This window comes from Gobius niger (genome assembly GCF_951799975.1).
Source record: "Gobius niger genome assembly, chromosome: 16".
NCBI classification, from domain to species: domain Eukaryota; kingdom Metazoa; phylum Chordata; class Actinopteri; order Gobiiformes; family Gobiidae; genus Gobius; species Gobius niger.
In genome coordinates this window covers 16354902-16379172 of record NC_136867.1, presented here as the reverse complement: position 1 = coordinate 16379172, position 24271 = coordinate 16354902, and the positions used below count along the sequence as shown (strand labels likewise).

At 40.6% G+C, this 24271-nt stretch overlaps 1 protein-coding gene across 1 annotated transcript in view; it reads right to left on the bottom strand.

Moving 5' to 3' along the window:
• Positions 1 to 24271, bottom strand: part of trappc12 (trafficking protein particle complex subunit 12) — a 35619-nt gene that overhangs the window by 9359 nt on the left and 1989 nt on the right. Inside the window, exons 3-5 of the mRNA XM_079573916.1 lie at positions 23220 to 23336; positions 4363 to 4476; positions 1966 to 2104 (exon numbers count right to left, since the gene is read on the bottom strand). Of these exons, the coding sequence (XP_079430042.1) occupies positions 1966 to 2104; positions 4363 to 4476; positions 23220 to 23336 (370 nt within the window). The remainder of the gene's footprint in view (positions 1 to 1965; positions 2105 to 4362; positions 4477 to 23219; positions 23337 to 24271) is intronic.

Here is a 24271-nt window from a genome sequence, read left to right as displayed (position 1 = left end):
CCCGTGTTACACGTTTTTTTAGCTTCTGGCTGACCGGTACACATCCTTCTTTTTTCAGCTTAATATCTTATTCCTCGTCTCTTGGGAGGTCAGCAAGTTGCAAGTTGCATCAGCTTAGAATGAGATCTCTTTTAAATACTGGTCGGGATGTGAAAATGCTAAGCAAAAAAAACAACAACGAACAACACATTTATTTTTATCACTGCTATCAAATTGTCAAGGTTTGGTTTGGTCAAATTTATGGAAAACTTGTGTTTTCATCTTAAAGCAGTACTAAGTAACTCATGCTCCTAGAGGCCATATTGCGGTTTTTACTCATCAATTGTCCATGAGAGTACATACTACTCTGACAGAAAAGATTAAGGGAGAGAGGGATATTGTACATCCAATTACACAATGGAGATTATTTTTTTTAACTCAAACTTGGCTGTAAATACTGTTTAAGTGGTGCTAGCCCGCAGTTAGCTTTGCCCGTTCTTCTTGCTTCTTGCTTCTAGCTTCTTCTTCGTGATTCCATTGGTGAAGTTGCAATTGTGGTTTTCTGGCCAGAGACACCAGACTCCCATTAACCTGTGTATTATTCCCAGAGGGACTACGAAAAGGATTTATTAAGATCCCAAATCCCTCGGTTTTGTAGCTCAAAATAACAAAATCAGGTTTTATCTTTCGTTTTTGTTTTATGCAGCGCTTTTCTTTACATTATTCTTCACTCAACACTGTAACCACGACTGCCCTGGGGTCGACTGACAGAAACAAGGCGGCCAATCTGTGCCATCGGCCCCTCCGGCAACAACCAACCACTCATTCACACAGGCGAGGGGAATGGAGCCTCCTGCCTAGCCTTGTACTTACGAACACGTTCCACAAAACATCCATTTGATTTTATGCCGATGAATGAAACCAAAATCAAACCACAAAAAGGTTAAGCACGGTCAAGGTTTACGACTGTTTTGATATAATTTTTGACTAAATCTCAAGAAAGGTATACAACTTACAAGGAGATTCAATGCCAGTCTATTCACGTGGACATTTTAATTTCGCTTACATTACGGTGAAGCTGCGAAAAGCGGCCACTCTTTTCATGCAGCTGAAGGAAAACAGCAATTTCGTACCCATGTGCAAGGTTTGACTACAACATTCAACACAGGACAAAACAGTAAGAACACTTCCGTGTACTAATGTGGCTTTGATCTTTTAATACCTGATCTTCCATTGAAATCAACTTTTCATCCGCTCAACAATGTAACTGACATTGACTTTCTTTTTTGTTTTTCTTTTGGCTACCGAATCTTCTGAGAGCCTCACTCGGCCAGCTTGTCTCTCTTAAGGCGTTCAGAGAGTATGATCGCGGGTAATAGATAGTCGATGCAAGCGCCGGGCTGGAGGAATGTTCCGACTTCTGATGCCAGGCTATAAAACTCGTGCCAGTTATGTCTGCGAGCACCTAGCAGGTCACAAAGCGTTTAATATTGAGCAACGGCAAGTCAATCGGTGCGCTGTTGCTTTGAGTACTCCTGTTTTTTTTTTTGTTGTTGCTATGAGTGGGCTCGCCGCTAGTATGTGTGTGCAGGAGTGTGTCTGCCGCTACAGCCTTCACTACACTAGCCTGAGGGGCAAAGCAGATCCAAAGTAATGGGAATACATTAGAGAGCAATTCATGCAGTGTAAAAGGAGGAAAAATAAAACCAAAGAACTGCTGGAGATGGGGAGAGTTCTCGACAGCGGCGCCGTGTAATATCCAGCTCCTGGCAGAAACTTTCTTCTGCATATTTAATAGGGCGATGATATGCATGTGTGGTATCCGATAACTGTGGTTAAAAAACATTTTGTAGGTCTGACTGGTTATGTAAAAAAAAAATGGAAGCAAGTTAAGGAAATTACCCAAAGATATGTCAAAACATGATGAAACCTTGCATAGTTTTATCGACTCCGAAAAGTGCGAGCAGCAGAGGTGCATGAGCGTACCTCTCCTTCCAGGGTAAACATTGGGGTAGTATTCGTAGTACAGGTCTGGTTGGTCCAGGTTGCCAAAGGGCTCAAACTCCAGCTCGGCGTTTGGGAAGAGGTTCAGCTTGGTCAGTAACGCCAGCCGCACGAACCAAAGCTGCAACACAAGCAAACACGAGCAAGTATTAATAATTTCTTTCATGTTTAACAGTGAAATAAACTAAATCATCAGATCATGTACTGTGATTGTATTCCATTGTAATTCGATTCTGACCAGGAGTCACCCACTGCTCCTTACAGGTTGCCCCAGTGGTATCGAGGATGAGTCAAAAGCAGAGGACAAATTTTCCTACTGAGACAACAAAGTACACCTTAACCTTACATCAAGATTATTTTTCTCTGATTCCCCCCCAAAAATCGAAGCAGTACTGTATGTGGTATCTCGTTCACATTTGCAGTGCTGCAGAGGACCATAGTTGTGTACAAATCCTCCAGATTGCGCTGCCCATATGCATTTGGATCTTAGCCCGGGCCGGTGCAGCTCTTATCTGATGTAGCCGAAGCAGGACGTCCCCCCCCTGACCCGGAGAGGACAGATCTGACAGCTCCAGAGCAGCACGAGTCCATAAGGAGCCTGTCCTGTCGACCTCAGACTTCACTCTATATGAGCACAGCACTACCTTCTGTCATTAACGCACACAGCTAACGCAGGATAACACAATGCACAGAGGGCTGAGGTTAGGCGTTCTGCATTTTAATGATGACGGGCAAAAAGTGCAGGGTGAAAAAATTATGCTGAGTAAAGGGGCTGTCTAAAAATAGAAGAGAAAATGGCTAATCTGGATTCCTAGCACTGGGAATTGAATTTACTCATTGTTTTAATATTAGTTGTGTAAGCTACCTGTTGTCCAGAGGTTTTTTTTCTTGTAGCAAAGCTTTTGTGTCCGGATGACATACTTTTGAGAACCTTTGAGACCCCTTCAACTAGTATCTGAACATGGTTATCAACCACTTTAATTGAGGCGCCCCTAAAATCTAAAAAGTAATTTGATTTTACAACTCTCTTTGATTTTACTACTCTCCTGTACTCGGCACAGAAGGGCTGCTCGATTATGAACAAAAAAAAGAAATAAAGAAAAAAGATTATTTAAGCTATAAAGCACAGTTATTCGAACAATCATTCATTTACTGTTTTAAAAAAAAATAAAACAATACTGACTGAACCATGTCTAAATATTCTATACTATACTATAGACCAGGATTCTGTGTCCTTCAAGGAATAGGCAACCGTTTTTACATACTGAGATATGTTCTTACCTGAGCTTAGACGAGTTGATGCATACCTGTCTGGTCTTTACACGTGCGCTCAGTCATGCAAAAATACCAAACATGTTGTTAGCATTTATATGCATATCTCAGTATGCAAAAACTATGGCCTATTCCTTTAATAAAGCTTGAATGAATGAATATACAACAATATTTAGCTCAAAACCATTGGAAACAAGCAATACAAAAAGTGAATAAAAGTTTATCCTTGTGTCATACTTGAGAAACTTCTCACAAACTTTGGCATGAAGCTTTGCACAAATGTGCTTTTAGCCATGTTAAAAGTCATCTCCTCCTATATCCGCCGAGCTAATCTTCCAGCACCTTTATAGCACTACCAGACTGGAAAAGTTTCACGCAGTGCCAATGTCCTGTGGGTAAAGAGTGGGTGGTTAAAGTTGTCCAGTGTTGTCCATAGCTAACTTTGTTTATCATACTCAATATCACCAACGGAGTCATTTCTCTTTATTGACCCTTTGACAGTTCAGGGCAGTATACAGCACCATTTTGAAAAGTCTGCAAGGGATGCAAATGTAAAACCAAAAGCCATAAGTGAAAGTATTGCATAGCCCCGAGTCTTAAATGAGATTCTGCCATCTATCTTCGGTGTAAAACTTGTAAAAGAGGAAAAATAATGAAATTTGTAAAGAAAAAAAAAAGCAAAGTTATTTCAGTTTAGTGTAACACTTTTGTTGGTTTCATATCTCAGTAAACCTTGTGTTAAAGAATGATTATTTTATAATTCAACTGAACATTCAATCATCAAATCAAACATTTATTATGTTCAGGACTTCATTTGATCCCTATCTATTGATTTTACAATATTTGAGATGACGCTATGGCGCTTAATATTTGTACCGGTAATATGGATTTGGTGATGCTCAATACAAATGTACTTGCAACATATATAAATGTATTGTAAGCTGTATCATAATTTGAGCATACACTAAGTAATCATATATTTGTATTATTTTTGGCTGATATATTATTTCCTAACTGTGGTCCAAAAATGCCCCGGCTCCTTCGATTTCACCCGCCCACTGGCTTCAGGAAGATGGACAGAGCGCTGAATGGTCACTGGCGTCCTACCTGCAGAGAGTCGGTCGTGTGGGAGGTTGCCTGGCCCGCTTTCCCATATCCCTGACCATGAGCTGTCAGCAGCCGGCCCGTCAAGTCCACCGCCGCACGCCAGTTCTTAGTGCTCTGCAGGGGAGAAGACACACACATAACATGGAACGCTCTCCAATCTGACAGGCTGAGGGGAGGCAGGGAACTGGGCTCGTGGCTAAAACTGTGCACTAGTAGCTATCTAAAACTTGATGTATGGTAACATGGTCAGGAAGACACTTTACTAACAGGAGTCTGTGGAAGTCTGGACTCACTGCAGCTGCTGTACTGGTATGTGAAGGCTCTGTTAATGTTGCACACCTCCATTGGGACATTATTATAAAATGTGCATTTCAAATCACTACTGCAGCAAGCGTGGGAGTCAGCAATACAAAATAAGTAGAAGATATAGTAGAAATATTAGGTGGCAACGCAAAATCATCAGACATGTGGAAGTGGACAATACGAAATTAGCTGGACTGGAAGAAATCAAAATAAAATATATTCTATCTCAGTGAACTTAACATTCAACCCTTCAGTGTGTAATGAAGGACAGCAGCTAATTTCCCCATTCCAAATAGTGCAAAACCCAACTTTGACTTCAGTCTCTGAGATCAATGAGAAGTTTGGGACTAAAAATGCAAAGCGTAATAAATTTCTTCTGCTAGCGATTTGTGTCTTTCTAGGTCAGTTTCATTAAGATGATTGGTGTCCTGGTCGTCATCTTTCAGTAATATTGGCTTTTAATATGTTAGTTAATGAGATAAAAGGGGATGATGTTCAGGGTGATTGACAGCTGTAATAACCATTAGCCGTCATTAGTCTTTCTGTGCCCTACCTCCTCCACTTGTGTCAGGAAAGAAAAGTGGTTTTCTACATTTATATTATATAAATCCTATAGCTCACAGAAGGCTCTACCAGGAGACCTTTATTGGCACAGACTGCGCAGAGTGCACACTACAAAAAAATAAAAAGGAAAAGCAGCATTCGAGCCTAGCGTATGCGGACAGTTAGCAAAGCAAGACTTTTCAGAGTCCGTTAGCCTGTTCAATGTATTTTTCCTATAGCCGTTAGGAAAAACATTGCAAATTATGAAGTTTCCAGATGTTTTCAGCTGTTAGAAATCATTAATGAATGTACAGACCTGTTGAGATTTTACTTTAGATACAAATTAGCATCTAAAGTGTCCTCTGAGCTAAATGCTAACTGAAATGCAGTCACGTTTTTGCTTTTTGTGGGGTCGGATACACATCCAATGGCCATTAAACATAATCTTATAATATGTTAATGATAAAGAAACCACAGAAACATATTTCCCCATACGTTATTATGGGCGCCGGGCTTCCCTATTAATTTATATAGGGATGGAATATTCAATTTAAAATAGGTCCAGGAGCCGTTGGCTAACAAATGTGCCCATTTGTTGGTACAGGTGCAGATAGATAAAGACATTTCTGTGATTTCTATGATGTAGGTTATATGCAGTGGAGGTATACCACTCAATAAGTGACCTGTCGCCATAGAAACATGTACTGAACATTTCATGCCATAAGCTTGAATGCATTTCAAACAAGTGATGAATGGTAGGATTTTATTTGCTTAGTTCAAGTACTTAAAGGTAAGATTAAAAGACAAGAAACAATTCTCTGAACAAGGCCTAAAAGTTAGAGATGCCAAATTAAATCATGACGTGGGACAATGCCAACACAAAAGCGGCCACATGCGGGTGACGCAGGTGTAAGAGTAAAAGTGCCACTGAAGACTCAAACAAGAAGAATGCAGACAGGTAAAGATATTCCCAGCATCTGCTCGCTCAGGAGGGGGTACATCACTGGGTGAGATGGGGACAGGAGTGGGAGGGGCCGCCGAGTCACCCCACCCCATCAACACACATGACAAGGTCGGCTCTGTGATTGGGTCTTAAGTGCCGTGCCATTCATCACCGTGGAGAGCTAATTAGGAGAGAGGGAGAGGCAGAGACCAGGCGACTTTCTTTCTACTTATCTTCATCACAAAACTCATCAGGCCTTTCTCCGCTACAGCACGGCCGGATCCATCTTCTCCACTGCACTCGCACTGACCCCCCCCTTCGCACCTCATTCCTATAGTTCCCGCCTCCCACAATTAGAGAGTCAATTACAGAAATACAGAGTTTTTATTTTTTAGGTGGTTAGTGCTGAGATCACAACAGAACAATAGATATCTGCAGTGAGAGGCAATGAAGCTTTTCTACAAACTTACTTTACACATTCTTTTATTTTGTACACATTTTGCGCCACACCATGCCTAATCTCTCCTTCACTGCCAAACAGTCTTTCATCTAATACACAAAAAGCCTGAAATGTAATCTTGAAAGAAATATGCTTTCGTTACAAGTGCTTGCAACAAGCTGTATTCAAATGCACTACTTTTTCAGTACAATGCAAACTTGATGTATTTTCAAAGCCTATGGCAGCTTTGATGTTGCCATTACATTTGAGACATTTGAGATTCTCAGCAAAACTATTTTTGTGTGGTGCTTTCAGCTTCATTTTTGATTCTGCATTTGTGGCTCAACAAAGATTAATTGTTAAATAATTTCATTATGAAAGTGAAATAGGTTCGTTGTTGCCTTTAGTGCAGGGGTGCCCAAAGTGGGGCCCGCGGGCTAAATTTGGCCCGCCGAAACAATTCTGTTGGCCCGCCAGAGAGTGACCTACTTTTGCGCTGCGTGTGGTTAATACTAACTCTCTTCCATTCATTCTCAAAGGTAAATATGGATGCAGTACACTATTTGACCACCAGCGTCAAATTGGGAGCGCTGTTTCTCTCCTTTCGCAAAGTTAAGGAAACACCGTTGTGGTGTCTTGGTATTTATCAATTACAGAATTACAGCATCAACTTTCACAGTTTTTCAATTTTTTATTGCAAAGGTTGTTACATTAACAACAGTATATGTTAAAACTGACTTATAAAAGAATTGATGCTGAACTTACACTTTCAAAATAATCTAATGTGGCATTTTCTTTGAGTGAACGAATGAGGTTTTTCTCTAAAACTAGGCTTTTGCGATAGTTACCATTTGTTTTAATGTAGCATGTTATTTACATGGATAGAAACAAATGCAAATGTAGGCTATCGGAAAAAATAAAATAAAGTAGCTTTATAATGTGCAGTTATATGTGTTTTTCGTGCTTGACATCGCCGTGTTTGGCCCGCGACTCACAGGCACTTTTTCATTTTGGCCCCCGGGGACAAAAAGTTTGGGCACCCCTGCTTTAGTGTATCAAACCTACTAACCCTGTAGTATAAACCTCTACAAAGAAACAAAGACATGTGTTAACCGTTCCTGCTTTTGTCCCCTAACCTTGGTTGGGAGACACAGGGGAGATCCGTTTTCTCCAGGGCCGGGTAGTTCTCCTCCCGGGGTTAACTCCCTAAACTTCACGCTGGTAAATTTGATGTGGGCAACTGAGCATTCAAAGACATAGAGGCCGTCTTGCCAAAGAGTTTGGGTGCTTTTATTATGCTGCCTGGCTACAATACACTGTACCATCATGTCTAGCTACCTGCACCGGTCGCCGTCTCCGTCCGCACATGCTCATCTCACTCTCACAGACACTCATACGTGGAGGGGGGGCGCGCCTCGGTCACGCGCACTCACTCACTCACTCACTCACTCCCGTTCACACACACTGAGCTCTCCTAAACTAAACACATATAAATGACACATCCCACAACACATGTGATTCTTGTAGTTCATCGACTCATATTTGAAACTTCTCTCAAACATCAATGCTTCTGGATGTCTTTAACCTCCTCACCCCCCCATAACCCAGTGCATTTTCTCCAGTTCAGCTTTTCCCAAATCTAAAAGATTCTCGCCTGGAGCTTCCAGCCTGTAGGCAATTTGAAAGCTACAAAATGGACATTTTTCTTTGCTTTGTTGACGTCACTTTTTTGACTTTTTTCACGTTTTTGACGCTCTTTTGTTGCTTTCTTTGTCACTTTTTCATTGCTTTTTTGTCACTATATTGTTGCATTTTCATCACATTTTTCTCATTCTTTTGTCACATTTTCATTTTTGTCTCGTTTTTGTTGCACGTTTGGCTGCGTTTTTGAGGGCCCTTTTTGTACCGTTTTGTTGCTTTTTCATAACTGGCTGTCGCTTTTTTGTTTCACTTTCTTCATCATTGTTGTCTCGTATTTATTGCTGTTTTGGCACTTTTTCTTTTCGAGAAGCTTTTAGATTTGTATAAAGCCAAACTGGAGAAAACATGCTCACTTTAGACGGTGGGTAAGAGGTTAAAACTTGCACTGTGAACTGAATCTTGACTGAAGAATGTAATAAATTGCTAATCCATTCGCATTGCAATACATATCATAAAAATCACAGCTTTTTTATAATCCAAAAGCGTGCTGCATTGAATACCATCTTTCTCCCCCTGTCGCTGCTCGCTCTTCTTTCGCTCATGCCCTGTGCCAGTCGCGGAGCTGCCTCTGAATCTTCATTAGAGGGAGAAATGACGCTGAAAACTAGGAGATAGCCTAGATGGCCAAAAGCAGCTGCACACACACACACACACACAGATACTATATGCACTCTCACATTTGGTACAGTGAGCTAAAGTATGCCACTGCCCTGCCATGAGGCACGAGAAGACAGGTGTGCGAAAACGCAGAGGGGAGTGTGGGGAAGACAGTAACTCCAGCCCTACAAGCATATATACCAGAGACAGCCGAGACAGAGCGCACTGGGATAAGAGTGTCAACAGCGGATACGAAGGATTTGTGTGGTAGAGGATCTAGTCAAAAGTTGGCCACAGAGGAAGAAAAGTCTGGACCAAAGAGTTGGATGGAGGGAAAGTAAGAAGCCGTGGGTAGAGCATGAGCAGCAGAGAGGGAGAGAGAGCTCAGGGCCACATGAGAGCTGCAAAGAGAAAGTGCAGCAGGGAGAGTGAAGAATATCAGTAGGGTCTGAAAAAGAACTTCAACATGCGTGCTGGGAGTGGAGCAGTGCATCTTCTTTGACTTGTTTTCAACTGAGTAGTGAGAAAGATGTCTTAGAATTCTCCATTCGGCCAGATTTTTAAACTAATTTAGTGGAAAAACTAAAACTAAAACTGTTCCGAGCGTCTATTGTGAATTCTTTCATTCATATATTGTAATACTAAGAGGAATGTGCACTTTCTTGAAATTCCCACAATCAGGAACAGGAAATTGCACACTTCCTTCAACACTGTAGAAGACATTTTTCACTTCCAAAAACACATTTATCCCCCCAAGTCTATTCTTCATTTAATATCATGGCTATAAATCACCGTAGTAATGCCTCCTCATTTGATTTAGGGGGAATCTGATTATGCCTTATTGCGGAGTCATTTGAGCTGCGCTAAATTATTAATCACCATCCGTCTATTGTTTTTCTGTTTTTGTGTCCTCCCACCACCACCTCCTCCTGTGTTAATTGAAATCATTCAGACCTGCGGAGTGACAGCGGGGTTTTGTATGCTTGATGGCAATTCGTAGTACGCTAAAACAAAGCCCGCGACGATTCATCATTTTGTCACATAAAAACTGTAACGCGAGGACTGGATGAATCAGGACGGCCTTCTCTTTAAAAGACAGGGATCAGGGCTGTCGTAATAGCCTTTTAAATGGACACCGACTCGTACGAGGAATGATCAAAATGGATATTAGTCGCTGTGATATTTCAAGACGTGACCTCTTAAGTGTGAAAAGTTAGATTAGCGCGGGCAGCTTTTTGATCGCGGAGATTCTTTTATCGCGGAGGTCGACAGAGGAATTGTCACGGGCGAACAAGAGCTGGAGACAAAGATTGTAACCTTTAAGTCTTAGAAGATGCATTTTTAACCCGTGAACTGCTTTGAGCATATAATTGTGCAATTTCAGCAGAGGTGGACTATTCTAGCAGCATGAAAATGATGTGATATTGTAATATAGCCGTAGTGAAGGTTGTTGATTGTTATTGTTAATAAAAAACAATGTGTAGCAGAACTGCAATTTTTCATTACCGTATTTTCCAAACTATAAGTCGCACCAGGCTTGGCAACTAACCCACCATTGACAAGCCTCTCCCGGCAGCACGTTCAAGCTCTCATTTGTGAACTCGTTCCTCTAGCTGTAAAATAAAGGGCTATCTTATCTTAATGGGCCTAATTGTAGGCTACATTATGAAATAATAATGAGCAGGACTCTGAGCAGTTTTCTTCATATGAAAGATCAGGAGACCTTTTTCAGTTTATGTACAGCATTATGTATATATGCAAGTATACATGTCATGAATGCATGTTAAAATGTTGCAAAAGCTGCACATGTTAATGTAAAAAATGTATATATATTGTACATTGAACTCGGAATAAACTATCAATCAAAAAAAGTGTATATCTAATAAAATCGATTAAAATTGTAATGTCCAAACTGAGTAAAAAAAAAAAAAAAAAAATCGAGATTTTATTTTTTGGCCATATTGCCCAGCCCTACTTCGGTGGTACAGGAGTAGCAGACACTGGTATACAAGCCGAGAGCGCCCACTAGCGGCTATCAGTGCGACTTTTTGATATACAAATCGCACCCGACTATATGTCGCACCCCCAGTCAAATTATGAAAAAAAGTGTGAGTTATAGTCCGGAAAATACGATCCATGACAACATTTATTTGCAATTAGCCAAATCCCCAAAGGCTGCAAGCACAAACTACACCATTTCATTCCAATGCCAAACCAATACATAAATCAATCTCGACTCTACATGGTGGCTAATCTAAATCTATCCTTCTGAATCATAAAGGTTGAAAAGTAATATGAAGATGATGTTTAACAACTGTGAACATACTGCTACTTTATTACATTGCACCACCACTGTCTGCTTCTGTCTTCATCCTGTGATCATTTCCATTGGGGAGAGAGTACACCCACCTTTGTTCCCGACAGCTCACTAACACCAGGACCAAGATCAAGACGGACTAAAATAGTTTGACATGACCTTAGAGAGTGATGAGGATGATGCCCCTGGAGGCGATTGCTCAAATGCAGAAGCCACTGGGGCAAAACAAACTTAAATGATGGTAATTATGTCTGACTTTAGCGGTATTAACGCACACACTTCGTCAAGTCTTAATGCGTGTGATGCAAATTCCACAAATTCTCTTCCCTCTCATTTTCGCAAACACACATACGTAATTAGCGAGTTTAAAAGGGGTGAGGCTTCTTAATTGTGTTGAAGATCGTAAGTTCAATGCGCCTTTTCCTTTTGGGCAGTGAAAAAAAAGAAGAAAAAAAAGAAAAGAAAAGTGCATAACAAAGCTTGATGAACAAACGAACGCCCACTTGTTCTCTCCAAAGACCAGGAGCCTCCAGGCGAATCCGACTTAAAAAGGTTTCCGCACACCAGCGCCGGTTAACACAGGCAGCTCCCGTGCCACTTCAATTAAACCCTGGCATTTTGGATTAGACACTGAGCGTAGGAAACCGCATCAGTAATATGCTAAATGTGTCTTCGCCGCAGTGGCTAACTTCCGTTTGAAGCTGCTGAATGTTGGTCATCAGACACTTGAGACACGGCACTGTGGCCCCAGGCGGGAAGACGAAGACGCCGAGAAACAATGGGCTTCACTTGGATATCATTTTGTTTTGTTTAACCCAAAAGCAAAGTACAGATTAGACTAGAGGGTTTTTCTATAATGTCTCTGCCACATTTCTGCTGCTGCCCCTAAGGTATGTTTTAGAACCTGATCGTAGCGGGGTCAGCAGGTTTTATAGTACAGTAGTTTATAGTATAATTTTGATGACTGAAGAGAAATTATAGTTGTTATCTTTTGACACACAAAGAAACCTCTATATCGACTTTAATTTAGCAATGGTATACTACCTGGGAAAGTCCCTGTTGGCCTGTGGTATCTTGCCTTAAACCAGTATCACGGTGACACAAACTGGCATAATACATAATAAAGAAAGAGACTGTAAGGGAACTCCACGGAACAGTCCCCGAGTTGGCACGAGGCGCTTTTTACACTTCTAAGTGTTGGTCCTTTGGGTAATCTCTGCCAGTGATTGACTCGTGGGCTACTGTATAACGTTTAGAGGCATAGCTGTCAACAATAACAGCACGGCCTACTTTTTCCCCTCCTCAGAGAGTTAACAAAACAGTATTAAAGATGCAGTTTTGCCTACTTCTTCAGCATACAAGTTTTCATGACAATTATTACAAAAAAAAAGAAAAGTTTGTGATTGGCCACTAGCCAGCAACCCCTTTGTTAGAGAAAAGCACAGGAGGATAATATAATGATTCACTTGAAGAATCTGTGCCAAAAATAAGAGGTGGGATGTTCGGTGAGATAAGTTCAAGTGGTATCCCAAAGTTTGTATAAAATGCGTCAAAGAGTAGAAATAGAAAGAAATGAGAGAAATATTGCCTACTCTTCACATCCACCAACTGACACACCGGTCAGAAAGTCAATAAGTTACAAGCATTGCTGCAAGATGCCCGCGTTTAACAATGACTAACTTTACAGCCCATCTGTCCCTTATTCAATCTCTGTGTTATGAAGATAAGTAACGGTCTTGTTTCCTAAGATATACTGCATCACATAAGAGGAAGCAATTTAATCTCATAAAACGGTATGAATTTTACAATAATTAAAGCTTGTATATGTGCTGTTAGTGTTTTGAAGTACAGAGAGAAAATGCACAAGTCAGCAAAACAGCACAATAACATCCTACCGCCGCACAGGACTGTCATATCGCTTATTCGAACGCAGGCAAAGGCATGTTATTATCATCTAAGTGTTACAAAGAAAGGGAAAATGTTCAATTAATTCCAAAAAGAAAGACAATAGCGGTGTAAACACTTTGTATGTGAGAAACTGAAGATATTTTGACGAGTTGAAATAATGTTTACTAATCCGTTTTTGGGAACATGGGTATTTTTTTTTTTTTTAGTTCCCAGCAGTTCCTCTGCAAAGTGAATCAGACACTAGACACAATCCCATTCATAAATCCTATAGACTTTTCAAAAACTCCTCTATCGAGAGTTTTTTTTTTTTTGAACTACTGACCAGTATGAATATTTTAAAATGATTTTTTTGATAAAGTTTTGGATACAGTGATTTATGACTCCACATTGTCCGCGGCTATCGTTCTTTTAACCTCTTAACCCCCGCCTTAACCGAGCACCTTTTCTCCAGTTCAGCTTCAAACCTAACAGCTTCTTGACTTAAGGCCAGTGCAACGTCTCATTTGAAAGCTACAAAATTGATCTAAATGGATCTTTTTTTTCCTCATGTTGTTGCCGTGTTGCTGTCACTGTTTGGACTAATTATCACTTTACTTGTTGTGTTTTGGTCACATTTTTGGTCCCTTTTTCATGGCTTTTTCTTCACATTTTTGTCGCTTTTGGTCATGTTTTTTCATATTTTTTTCTTATCTTTTAGATTTGGGTAAAGCTGAACTGGAGACAATGTGATTGGTTCAGTTAAGAGGGTAAACTGAATATTGACTTATTATTTTGAATAGTCAATGTGAATTCTGACTGTTATGCAGCACCATACGCCACATTTTGTATCCAATATGAGAACCATGAGCTTCTCTATATGAGTGCCAGTTTGCTATCAACTTTGATGACAGAACAATATCAGAAATCTGATGGTCAAACCCAGTCGCCAAGTGGCTTAAGTCCTTAAGGTCCAAACATGTGTGTATGAGGCCGCAGTGGAAGTATCAGTGTGAGGTTTAAACGTGCCCTTCAGCGCTACACGAGCTGACGGTGCACTACCCGGACCTCTGGAAGCGGCCGCGGAAATGACAGCTATGTAAAAAGGTTACAATAATGACAAGGAAAGGTTAGAGCAATGATATCAAAGTGCAAAGCAGCAGCTGGCTCTTTGTGGTGATTATGGGGGTGTGTCGGTGTGACCCGTTCCAAGGTGGGTGCCCCCCCTCCCTCATGCTCACGCACAGACTGGTATAGGCTGGTACAGGCTGGCTGTAAGCCCAGATAGCAACACTCTGCGGGGAGGAGGCACAGGTTACGAAGTCCCCGGTGGTCACTACAGAGGGAGCGACAGAGATGAAGGAGAAGGAGGCAGTCCAGGAGAAGAGAGGGATATTGCTAATGAGAGAGACAGATGAGGTCTAGCCCAGGGTGGTGCTGCTGAGCTGGGCTAGTGCTGACCACGACACAGCGGCAGAGGTCACATGGAAGACTGGGTGGGGGGAAGCCAGGACACTGTATAAGTTATGTAGTTCAGAAAAATCACGAAAATACCATTTTACTGCAGCTATTAAAAATCCAACTTCATGTGAAATGAGTGTGTGCCTCCCTAAGTAACCAGAAATCAAAAGAGCCAGGTTTAATATTCACTGAATAATTCACCAGTTGAACGGCTCAAAAGCACTCTCCAGAGGCCGCAACTCTGATGAAACTTGGACATGGGCTGAAATATATGTCTTTACTTCTCTAACAGAGCTTACAGAACCTGTTCAGACCCCATGTTTTTACCTCAGATGAATCTCATGTAAGCAAATGTAGCACAGATGAACATATAAAGCAATTTTGCTGAGGGGGAAAATGTGTCCTCATTTATCAGTGAATTTAGAAATGGTTTTAAAAAGAAAGGCTTGTAATGTTTATAAACCTGAGCTTAACTAAAATATTGTTGAAAAAAACAAATGTATTGTATAGTATCACAAAACGATCATTTCCCTGTTATTCCCACCTCCATTTGAGCATCAAATCGCATGATTATAATGACTTGATTTGTTTTCATTATTTCTAGAAACACAAAGCATCTTTACAGTACACACGGTGGTTGGGCCTTTCTGTGTGGAGTTTGCATGTTCTCCACCATGTCTGCGCTGCAGAGGTTTTCTCTGGTTTCCCCTACCTCCAAACATGCTCAGGTTGGCCCAAAATTGAGGCTCACTGTCTCAGACCCTACTCACCATCGGATCCAAGTAATTTTGTTGTACAATTGTATAATGACAATGGCCTTGAAGCAGTACTAAGTAACTCATGCCCCTAGAGGCCATAAGCGCCACTGCAGGTGTTGTGGCATGTTGTGGTTTTTTACTCAATAATTGTCCGTGAGAGTAAATACTACGCTGACAGAAAAGACAAAGGGAGAGAGGGATTTTGTACATCCAATTATACAATGGAGATCATTTTTTTCACTCAAACTTGGCTGTAAATACTGCTTAAGTGGCGCTAGCTCACAGTTTGCTTTGCCCATTAGCCTGTTTGCTTGTTCTTCGTGTATTGGGGCCTCCGACCCGTAGGCAGCGAAGTTGCAATTGTGGTTTTCTGACACCAGGGGGAGATGAAAGACCCCCCAATCATCCCATTGACACTTACATTACCTCCAAAGGGACTACGGAAAGGATTTATTAAGGTAAACAAGTTACTTAGTACTTCTTTAACAAATCAAATGCTCCAAAGTGTGTGGCGCTGCTGCATAGTTGTGCTGACTTGTTCTGTGGTCGACAGAAGCCATCAATGTATGACCAACACAATGTCATCGTCAGCGTGCCCCAAGGGAGCGCAAAAGTAGCCCACTGTCACTAAAACATCTAGGAGAGGCTTTATGTGAATTCAATACTCATTTGTAATTTGTGACACATTACCAAACCATTATTAAACATAGTTATTCCATATGATTCTGCTGCCCAAGTGTTTGGCGCTGTAAGATTGATGGAAGGGACATATACATCCACAGTGGCAGTGGGCGCAGTCACACTGTCAGCTCTGCAGCATGACTCACTCTGCCAGCTCACAGCACGGCTCTGCAACACACGCACAACACTATATCAAGTGACGCCATAAACAAGATTACCAGACGCACACGGACCAAAGATAATAGGCGCTAAAAAGAGAGTGAGACACAAGCATTTAAGTGATACTACCTCAGTACTTGTGTATGCAGCGAGATGCTTTCTTGCACATTTAATTGCTACATTGATGTTTCCACATTCCTAACTGTGAAAAAGTCTCAGCGCGTCTCAGTTCCTACCTTCTCCCGAAAGCCTAGCGAGCTCCATCACCTCAGACTGACGGGCTTTGATCAGGGATTTTGTTTGATCTCAGAAGTTTGGAAGAAATCTCATAATTTATTTGCGACTAATTCAGAATGGAAGGAGATGGAGTAGTAGACAGATGGTGGCTGATAACATTCATTAGTGGGAGTGACTGGGTAAGTGATTGTTATATCAGCAAAACTGTCACAAGGGGCGCTTCCAGGGACCAAGACCGATGTGCGGAGCTTATTAAGGAGCAGGGTTTGTTGGCAACCCGAGGAGCTGTTGTCCTTCAGATGGAGAACCAAGGTTCAAGTCTCAGAGTCTGCATCCAGCTGCCTACCTGAAGACCGAAACACTCCTCAGCAGCTTAGTATTTTGACCACAGCGGGTTCAGGAATTATCCATATTCCTCTCTTTATTCTTATATTATTAGATTGGAATTTGACAATGAAAAAGCTCAAATTATCTGTAGCTTGTGTTTGTGAAAATCCACATACTTATATAGAGTACTATATTACTATACTATATTATATTATCATGATTTTTGCCTATGGTTTAAAAAAATCACTTAAACTGCAGAAATGATGGGGATTGGGCAATTATTAAATATTCTTTATTCTTTTATTTAAAGGGACTATACAGAGTTTAAAAATGTTAAAATGTATTTTCCTCCCCCTACACGTTCCAGCCATGTCCTAATGTGTAGAATAAGCCCAGACCTGTTCACCACAACTGCCTCTAAAATCATTAACTGTCACTCAAAAAGATTTTAATTCGGGTCCCAAGTGCCGTCATGCACGAGCTTAATATAGAAGGTGCAGTTACAAGAATGACCTGAGATGGCAGTAGTGAGTATAAAATGGCAAACTTGCATCTAGCCCCTTTAAAGGCAAACTGTGTAACATTTTGGACCATACTGTTGTCATCAATACAAAACATGCAGCTAATGAGCAGCTCGACACAGAAAATGCTATTTCTGCAGCGGGCAATCAAAGAATGGATTTAGATGAGGAACTAACCTACTGAAATCTTATTAAATACTGCTGACTTTAGTCACATCTCCATGGAGGCGTACCCACTCCCGGTAAAGCTACCCGCACTGGTTGTCTGATGGATTTAGCGATTATCTTCTAGCACGGAAAATTGCGATTGAAATAACGATTGATTAATTGCTGCATTTTTTATCGCGGTTACTGATATTACTGTTTATCGTCCCATCCCTAATATAGAGTGCAAGATCATAAGTAATGAAAGGAATTCACCGCAAACCTACACAAACAGCTAGGACTGAGTGCAATAAAATGCGTCTGTGGATAAGGCAAGTTTACTTGATCTTATCTTAAAGCAGTACTAAGTAACCTGTTTACCTTAATAAATCCTTTTCGTAGTCCCTGTGGGGGTAATACAAGTGTTTATGGGATGATTGGAGGGTCTTTCATCTCCCCCTGGTGTCTCTGGCCAGAAAACCATGTTTGCAACTTGACTGCCACCGGTGCGGAGCAAGCAATACACACTAATGAAATCACGAAGAAGAAGCTATCATGCTAACGTGCAAAGCTAACTGCGGGCTAATGTCACTTTAAACAGTATTTACAGCCAAGTTTGAGTGAAAAAAAATATTTCCATTGTATAATTGGATGCACAGTAACCCTCTCTCCCTTCACCTTTCCAGTCTACTCTCCAAGACAATTAATAAGTTAAAAAATCGTAACTTGCTACTACACCTGCAGTTGCACTTATGGCCTCTAGGGGGAAGAGTTACTTAGTACTGCTTTAAGACCAGGGGCCGAAGTTAGGTGATAACACAAATACAAGGAAGATATATTGTTCTTAGGAAAATTGATCAAAAGAAAAATCTATTACTTATTACAAAACGTTACTTCAGATAAACTCTCAGGAACCACACCAACAGGCCTAAGATGAGCCACAAGTTGCTCATGTGGGGGAAAAAACTCCACAGAAGCTCAGTGACTTTGGAATCACGACAATGGCCACCTCTGACATTTGGCTTAAAAAAGCGCTTAAAACACCAAGTAGATACTGCATAATGTCACGGACATAGCAAGAGTATGGAGTGACACAGAAAGATTGAATGATATTTAAAGTGAGCTCTGTGGACTGTACACAATTCATTGAGCCAAAACAAGTGCGGGTTAATAATTTGTATTTATGAGACACATACCAGGGTGCTGTCTTAAGTTGTCCCTGTGTGACTTCTCGGCAATGCACTCTTGGAAATGACAATGTTCACGAGTGTGGGCTGTCAACAAAGAAACTAGCCAAAGCTGAAGGTGTTGTTTACTCAAGGCAATGTTTTAAAGCAGAGGAAGTGATACTTTTATGTTGGGTCACGGATAAAAGAAAGCAACAGTAACCAACACTACTCTGCACAGAAACTGTGAGAAAACAAGGCACGTTGATCAAGGGGGAAAAAAGGGAAAAAATGGCTAATTCTATAGTTTTTGTTTTATTTGGATGCTTCCTATTATCATCAGGGATCATTATTGTGTCAGGAGTGGGCAATGGGGATGCAGCAGTGTTTAGGCAATTTAAGTAATTATGCCTTTATATAGCAGTGCAAAAAAAAGAAAACTCATTCCTTCTTGATCAGCTCGACTAAACCTTAAGTAATATCAGTAACAAAACATCAGAATCTTTTTGAGTTATGAGTAATTTTATTCAAATGAATTGAATCAAGTTGTTGTTTTTTTCTAGAGCAATAACGAGGGGATTGCGCCTTCCCTGAGATGTGAATCGATAAGCATCAGCTCTGAAGGCAAACACTTATTGACATCATCATCAATGTCACTCTCTATCTGTACTAAGTCTCCAAAGCCAGTGTTTCTCAACAAATATTCATGCACAGAAAAAGTATAGAGTCACTACTTGTCAAGTTGTTTTCAACAAAATGTCAGCCTTTTTTGCTTAATTAATGCTTATTCAACAACAATATTTGAGGTAAAGGTAATATTGTATATTATATTTTACAAGTGAATGTGGGTCCTGACGTCAAAACAGTTAAGAACCACTGTCTGAAACCACCTGACAAAAAACGTGATTTGTTGAGTTTTAAAGCTTACTGAACCAGTTTGGAAAAAATACCTATGTGCACTATTTTTAAACGAGTACTGCAATTTGCAATTTACATGAACATATGAGAGAGGAAACAAACTGCTAAACTAATTGAAGAATCAGAAAGAGTTAAGTAAATGTAGCATGGATTTGGATAAACATGTGAAGGACAGCGAGAGTGAGGGAGATCATGTTTATTTCACCTCCATTTAGCCTGCAAACATACATTGCCTATAGCCTATATGTACTTTATATATTATTTTTTAGAAATGCATATCCATCATAAAATCAATCTCTCATGATATATGAGAGGTTAATTTTATGATGGATAAAACTAGCTCATGACGGATTTTTACGACTCTGTCTGTCAAAATGATGGAGATAAATTATCCCTATATTTTGGTAACAGATATTATACAACCTAAATAATGTAGTTGCAATCACATCTGGACATCCCTGCTGTAACCTTAGACAGTTACCTGACTGGTTTACACTTTCACTCTCCCTTCCTTCACCTCTTGCTCCCAGGAGCCACCCATATCGCCTGGCAGGCTCGTATGATCCTGTTACTCTAACGCACAACACCATATACTGTGACGAGCTCAAAGTACAACCCTGTAGATGTGTGCCTGCGTACATACACCCGAGTCCAGAAGGCCCTTGAAATATGCACAGCGGTCCCATGCATAAAACATGGGACACAGCAGAAGGAAAGAAGTTATGAGGCGAGTGGATCTCCACCTCTCCATCTCTCCACCCCTCCCATCGTCCTCTGGGCTTCACTCCATCACACGGTGTCTGCCGCTGTGCATATGCCTAACTAACAACTGTCTCTCAGTGTTGTTTGTGAGGTCGCAAATTATGGCACGGCGGTTGTACAAGCGGATAGATGGATTTACAGCAGGCGAGGAAATGAGGTGATACTGCGTGTTCTCAAAGGCGACATGCACTTAGTTGGGAAAAACCAGACAAGCAAAAGGCGCGATTCACTCTTCTGAATGATGTAGAATGATGAGCTTGTCTCAGCAGAATCACTGACTGGAGGGAGGTCAAAAGAGCCGGCTACAGCTGCTGTGAACTACCAACGCTTTAAAGGGACTTCAGGACTGCAAAATGAATTGCAATCAAGTCAAAATCAAAGTGTAATGATCGAATAATAAAGAATGTAGATATTACAGAAAACAACGCCCCTACAAACAACAAATAGCTACCCTCTTGTCCAACACTTAGAGCTAGTTCCATTGGGGTAGAGATACAGACTTCCTTGTGCCAAGAAACTCTACAAGAATTCCTGTGCCATCAGGGAGCTGAATAAATCTTAGCCTCACAAATATCTGTGCCATTCTTTTTCTATCAATGAGGTTGAGCTGATAATGTGTTTGCAATACATTAAAGGTCCTATATCATGCAAAATCGACTTTTTGGAGCTTTTAGCCATGTTGTTATGCTATTTCCTTATCAAAAACACCCCCAGAGTGGTTTGTGGCTTCATTCACGCAGCTCTCAGTAATCCTCCTGAATCCTGCTCTCTGAGCAGCTGCGCCTCCCTCTCCTGGTGAACGACTGAGTGTTCAGTTGTGTCGTAACAGCGGAACGGAAGTGCTCGACGTCTGTAATGTAATGTCTTAAGTCTATGCTTAAAGCTTGATTTTAATTTGTAAAACAGCGTTTGGACACACCTGTACCGCCTTTGCTATGCCCAATCCCGTCAGATCTTGGAAGCTAAGCAGGGAAGGGCCTGGTCGGTACTTGGATGGGAGACCGTTTGGTAACACCAGGAAGCCTGGGGTGAATGTGGTGTGTGAGTGAGTGGTTGGTGGTGGTCGGAGGGGCCGATGGCGCAGACTGGTTGCCTCGCTTCCGTCAGTTTACCCCAGGGCAGCTGTGGCTACAACAGTAGCTTATCACCACCGAGTATGGAGTGAATGAATAATGACGACAATGTAGCGCTTTGAGAAACTTGTTAATACAGGCTTGTAAAGCGCATTACAAGTGTAAGGCATTATTATTATTATTATTCTTATTCTTACCTAACGATAATGTCACGGAGAAAAAGAAGCGCGTTTGGCTACAGAGTTTATTCAACCTTTTTCAGGAAGAGGCCACTCAGCTGTTTTTTCTCCGGGATTCAACGACTTTCACCAAAATATTGTTTTTCTGTGACTGTCTCTGATGGATGTTTGGTGAACCTTCGCCAGAACCAAAGTGGATTAACTTTTATAACCAACGCGAGTCCCACAATGTAAACAGCGATGGACCAGAGCGGTGAGTCAGTCCAAACGTGTATTAGCTTGTGTGTTAGCATATTAGCTTGTGTGTTAGCCATTTATGAAGCTGTGTTGCAGATGTCAACTCCGTATAACTGCATCGTGAAGTAACTTCACTTATTGTTGTTTATTTATATTATGGTAAAGCTATATGCGCGGAGAGAGGGGGCGGAGTTAACTGAATCGAAGCGTTGTGTCTTCCGGGTTCGAAAAATACCTCCAGAAAACACTTATATTTATCACAAAAATGAGTGCTCCATAGTGGTAGATGTACAATATATCATATAAATGCCTATACTTAACTTTGGAATGGCTAAAATAGCATGATATAGCTCCTTTAAAACATGTTAACTTGTTTTCAGGCTGTGCACATACAGTGGGGAAAAACGTATTTGGTCAGTTCCCCATAGACTTTCTATTGGATTTCGGCCAAATACTTTTTTTCCCCACTGTACACTGCCTTTTGCAGTAGGCAAAACCCTTGCTAACCTTAAACATAAGAGTTCAATGAGCGGTTAGCGTTCGTACTTCACAGCTACACTGCAAAAAGTAAAGATTAGTATAATAATCCAAATTCTAGTTCTTTTGACTAGTTAAGATGTTGTTGGGCATTTGTCCTAGATTATTTAACTTGTTCTGAGATGTTTCTGACTCGTTTCAATACATTTCACCTTTATTTCAAGTAGGTTTCTCTGCCAATGGGGCAAGAAAAATGGTCTTGTCCCATTGGCAGTTTCACTTTCTTATTTCAAGCGAGATTTAGCATAGAATCAATCTGAAATGTCATCAAACTAGCAAAATAATCTTGGTCAGATCAGGAAAAAGGTCTAAATGAGTGAAAACCCCTCAAAACAAGATATATTTCCTCAATTCAAGTCATTGAAGCCAATGCTTGATATTTACTTTTTGTAGTGTAGAAGGTTCTAGGTTCTCCCCGTGTCTGCGTAGATTTCCTCAGGTTTCCCAAACCACTAAAAACATGTACAGTAGGCCAGGTTGAGTGAGGGTGTGTTTGAGAGTGTGTGGGACAATGGATGGAAATGATCCCATGGCTACAATCCGGCGTAGCGTGTTTATGTGCATGAGTCTCATGCATCATTTGTCCCGATAATAATAATATTATTATGCTGCTTAGTGGGTTTTAATTGTTCAAAATAAACTGGAAAAAAATACAACCTCAAATCATATTGCAATTATTTGGGAAGAAACTGTAGCAACATTCATCATGTCAGTGCTGTCAAATCACAGATTTTTTTTTAGATGAGTAAATATTCAAATAGTTTGACTCTTAATTTTCACTTTCAACAAAACTGAAATTATTTGTTGTTTAAATTGGCAAAATCAAATTTTGAATCAGTCACTTTGTGGAGGCAACATTTCTGAATCATTCTGCTGGATAAACAGTTTTATTCATAAGCGATGTCATGTCTTCAAATTGGCTATGAAGTTGTGCGATGGTTACACTCCAAAAGTGAATTTAGGAACTTACAATTAGCTGTTTGAGACCTGTGAAGGACTGTTCCACCGAGTTGGCTGTGAGGACCTGGCGCTTTCCAGCTGCCTGCTCTCCGAGGAAACGCAGCATCAGGTCTTTGACGGCATCACCCTGCAGGGAAACACACACAACTGAATGTTTGACTTTTTACAGACATACTACTAAAATTCAACCTAACTACAAAACATAACTTCTTTAAACACTTATAGTGACTAAATGGTAAAGATGGCAGAAGAAATCAACATAATCTGGGCTTCTCTTCTTTTTAATACTGATATTTGCCCAGATTGGAAGAAGCAGAAAATAGGATAGTACAATTCACATACTTAAACCAATTTCAAAATAGATTGTATTTGTTTGCAGCAAACTGGCTCTTAGTGAACAACATCACTAAGAGGATGGAAAAATCCTCAATTCTTATTCATTTATTCAAGCAGGCATTCGCAGACATTTGAGGGGATAATGAACACAATCTGAGCAGGGAGTGGACGCACACCATAACATTCAACAGAATAAATAAGTAAATTGGTGTTTTATCAGGGTTGTTATTATGGATAAATGTTTCTGTTAAAAGGAGCTCTGAGGATGTTTATGAGAGAAATACATGATCTAAGGGCCCAGGATTAAGAATATGTGTGGTGGGCAGTGTGTGCTGAAAGAAACAAATTTAACCATCATCAGCAAATAAAATACTGCAAAAAAAAAAAAAAACAGAAAAAAAGACCATCATAACTATTTTACATACTGTCATTCATCAAGGATAATAGAAATGGGTTATTTCAATACACAGATGTCATTGTTTCTAATCAGCAGTTAATATGCAATATTCAAATGTTACACAACAATTATGACAACATTTCCATTTTACTCGCATAAGTGTATCATTCATTCACTTATCAGTCACACACAGAGGAGGAAATCCTCAGCCATCCTGCGGCAGATTGAAAGAGGCCTCTCTGACTATCCCTTCATAACCAGATGTATGGGCATTGGGCAATTTATCTCTGGAGGCTCTCAGTCATACAGGAGTTGTCCAGTTTTGTTGA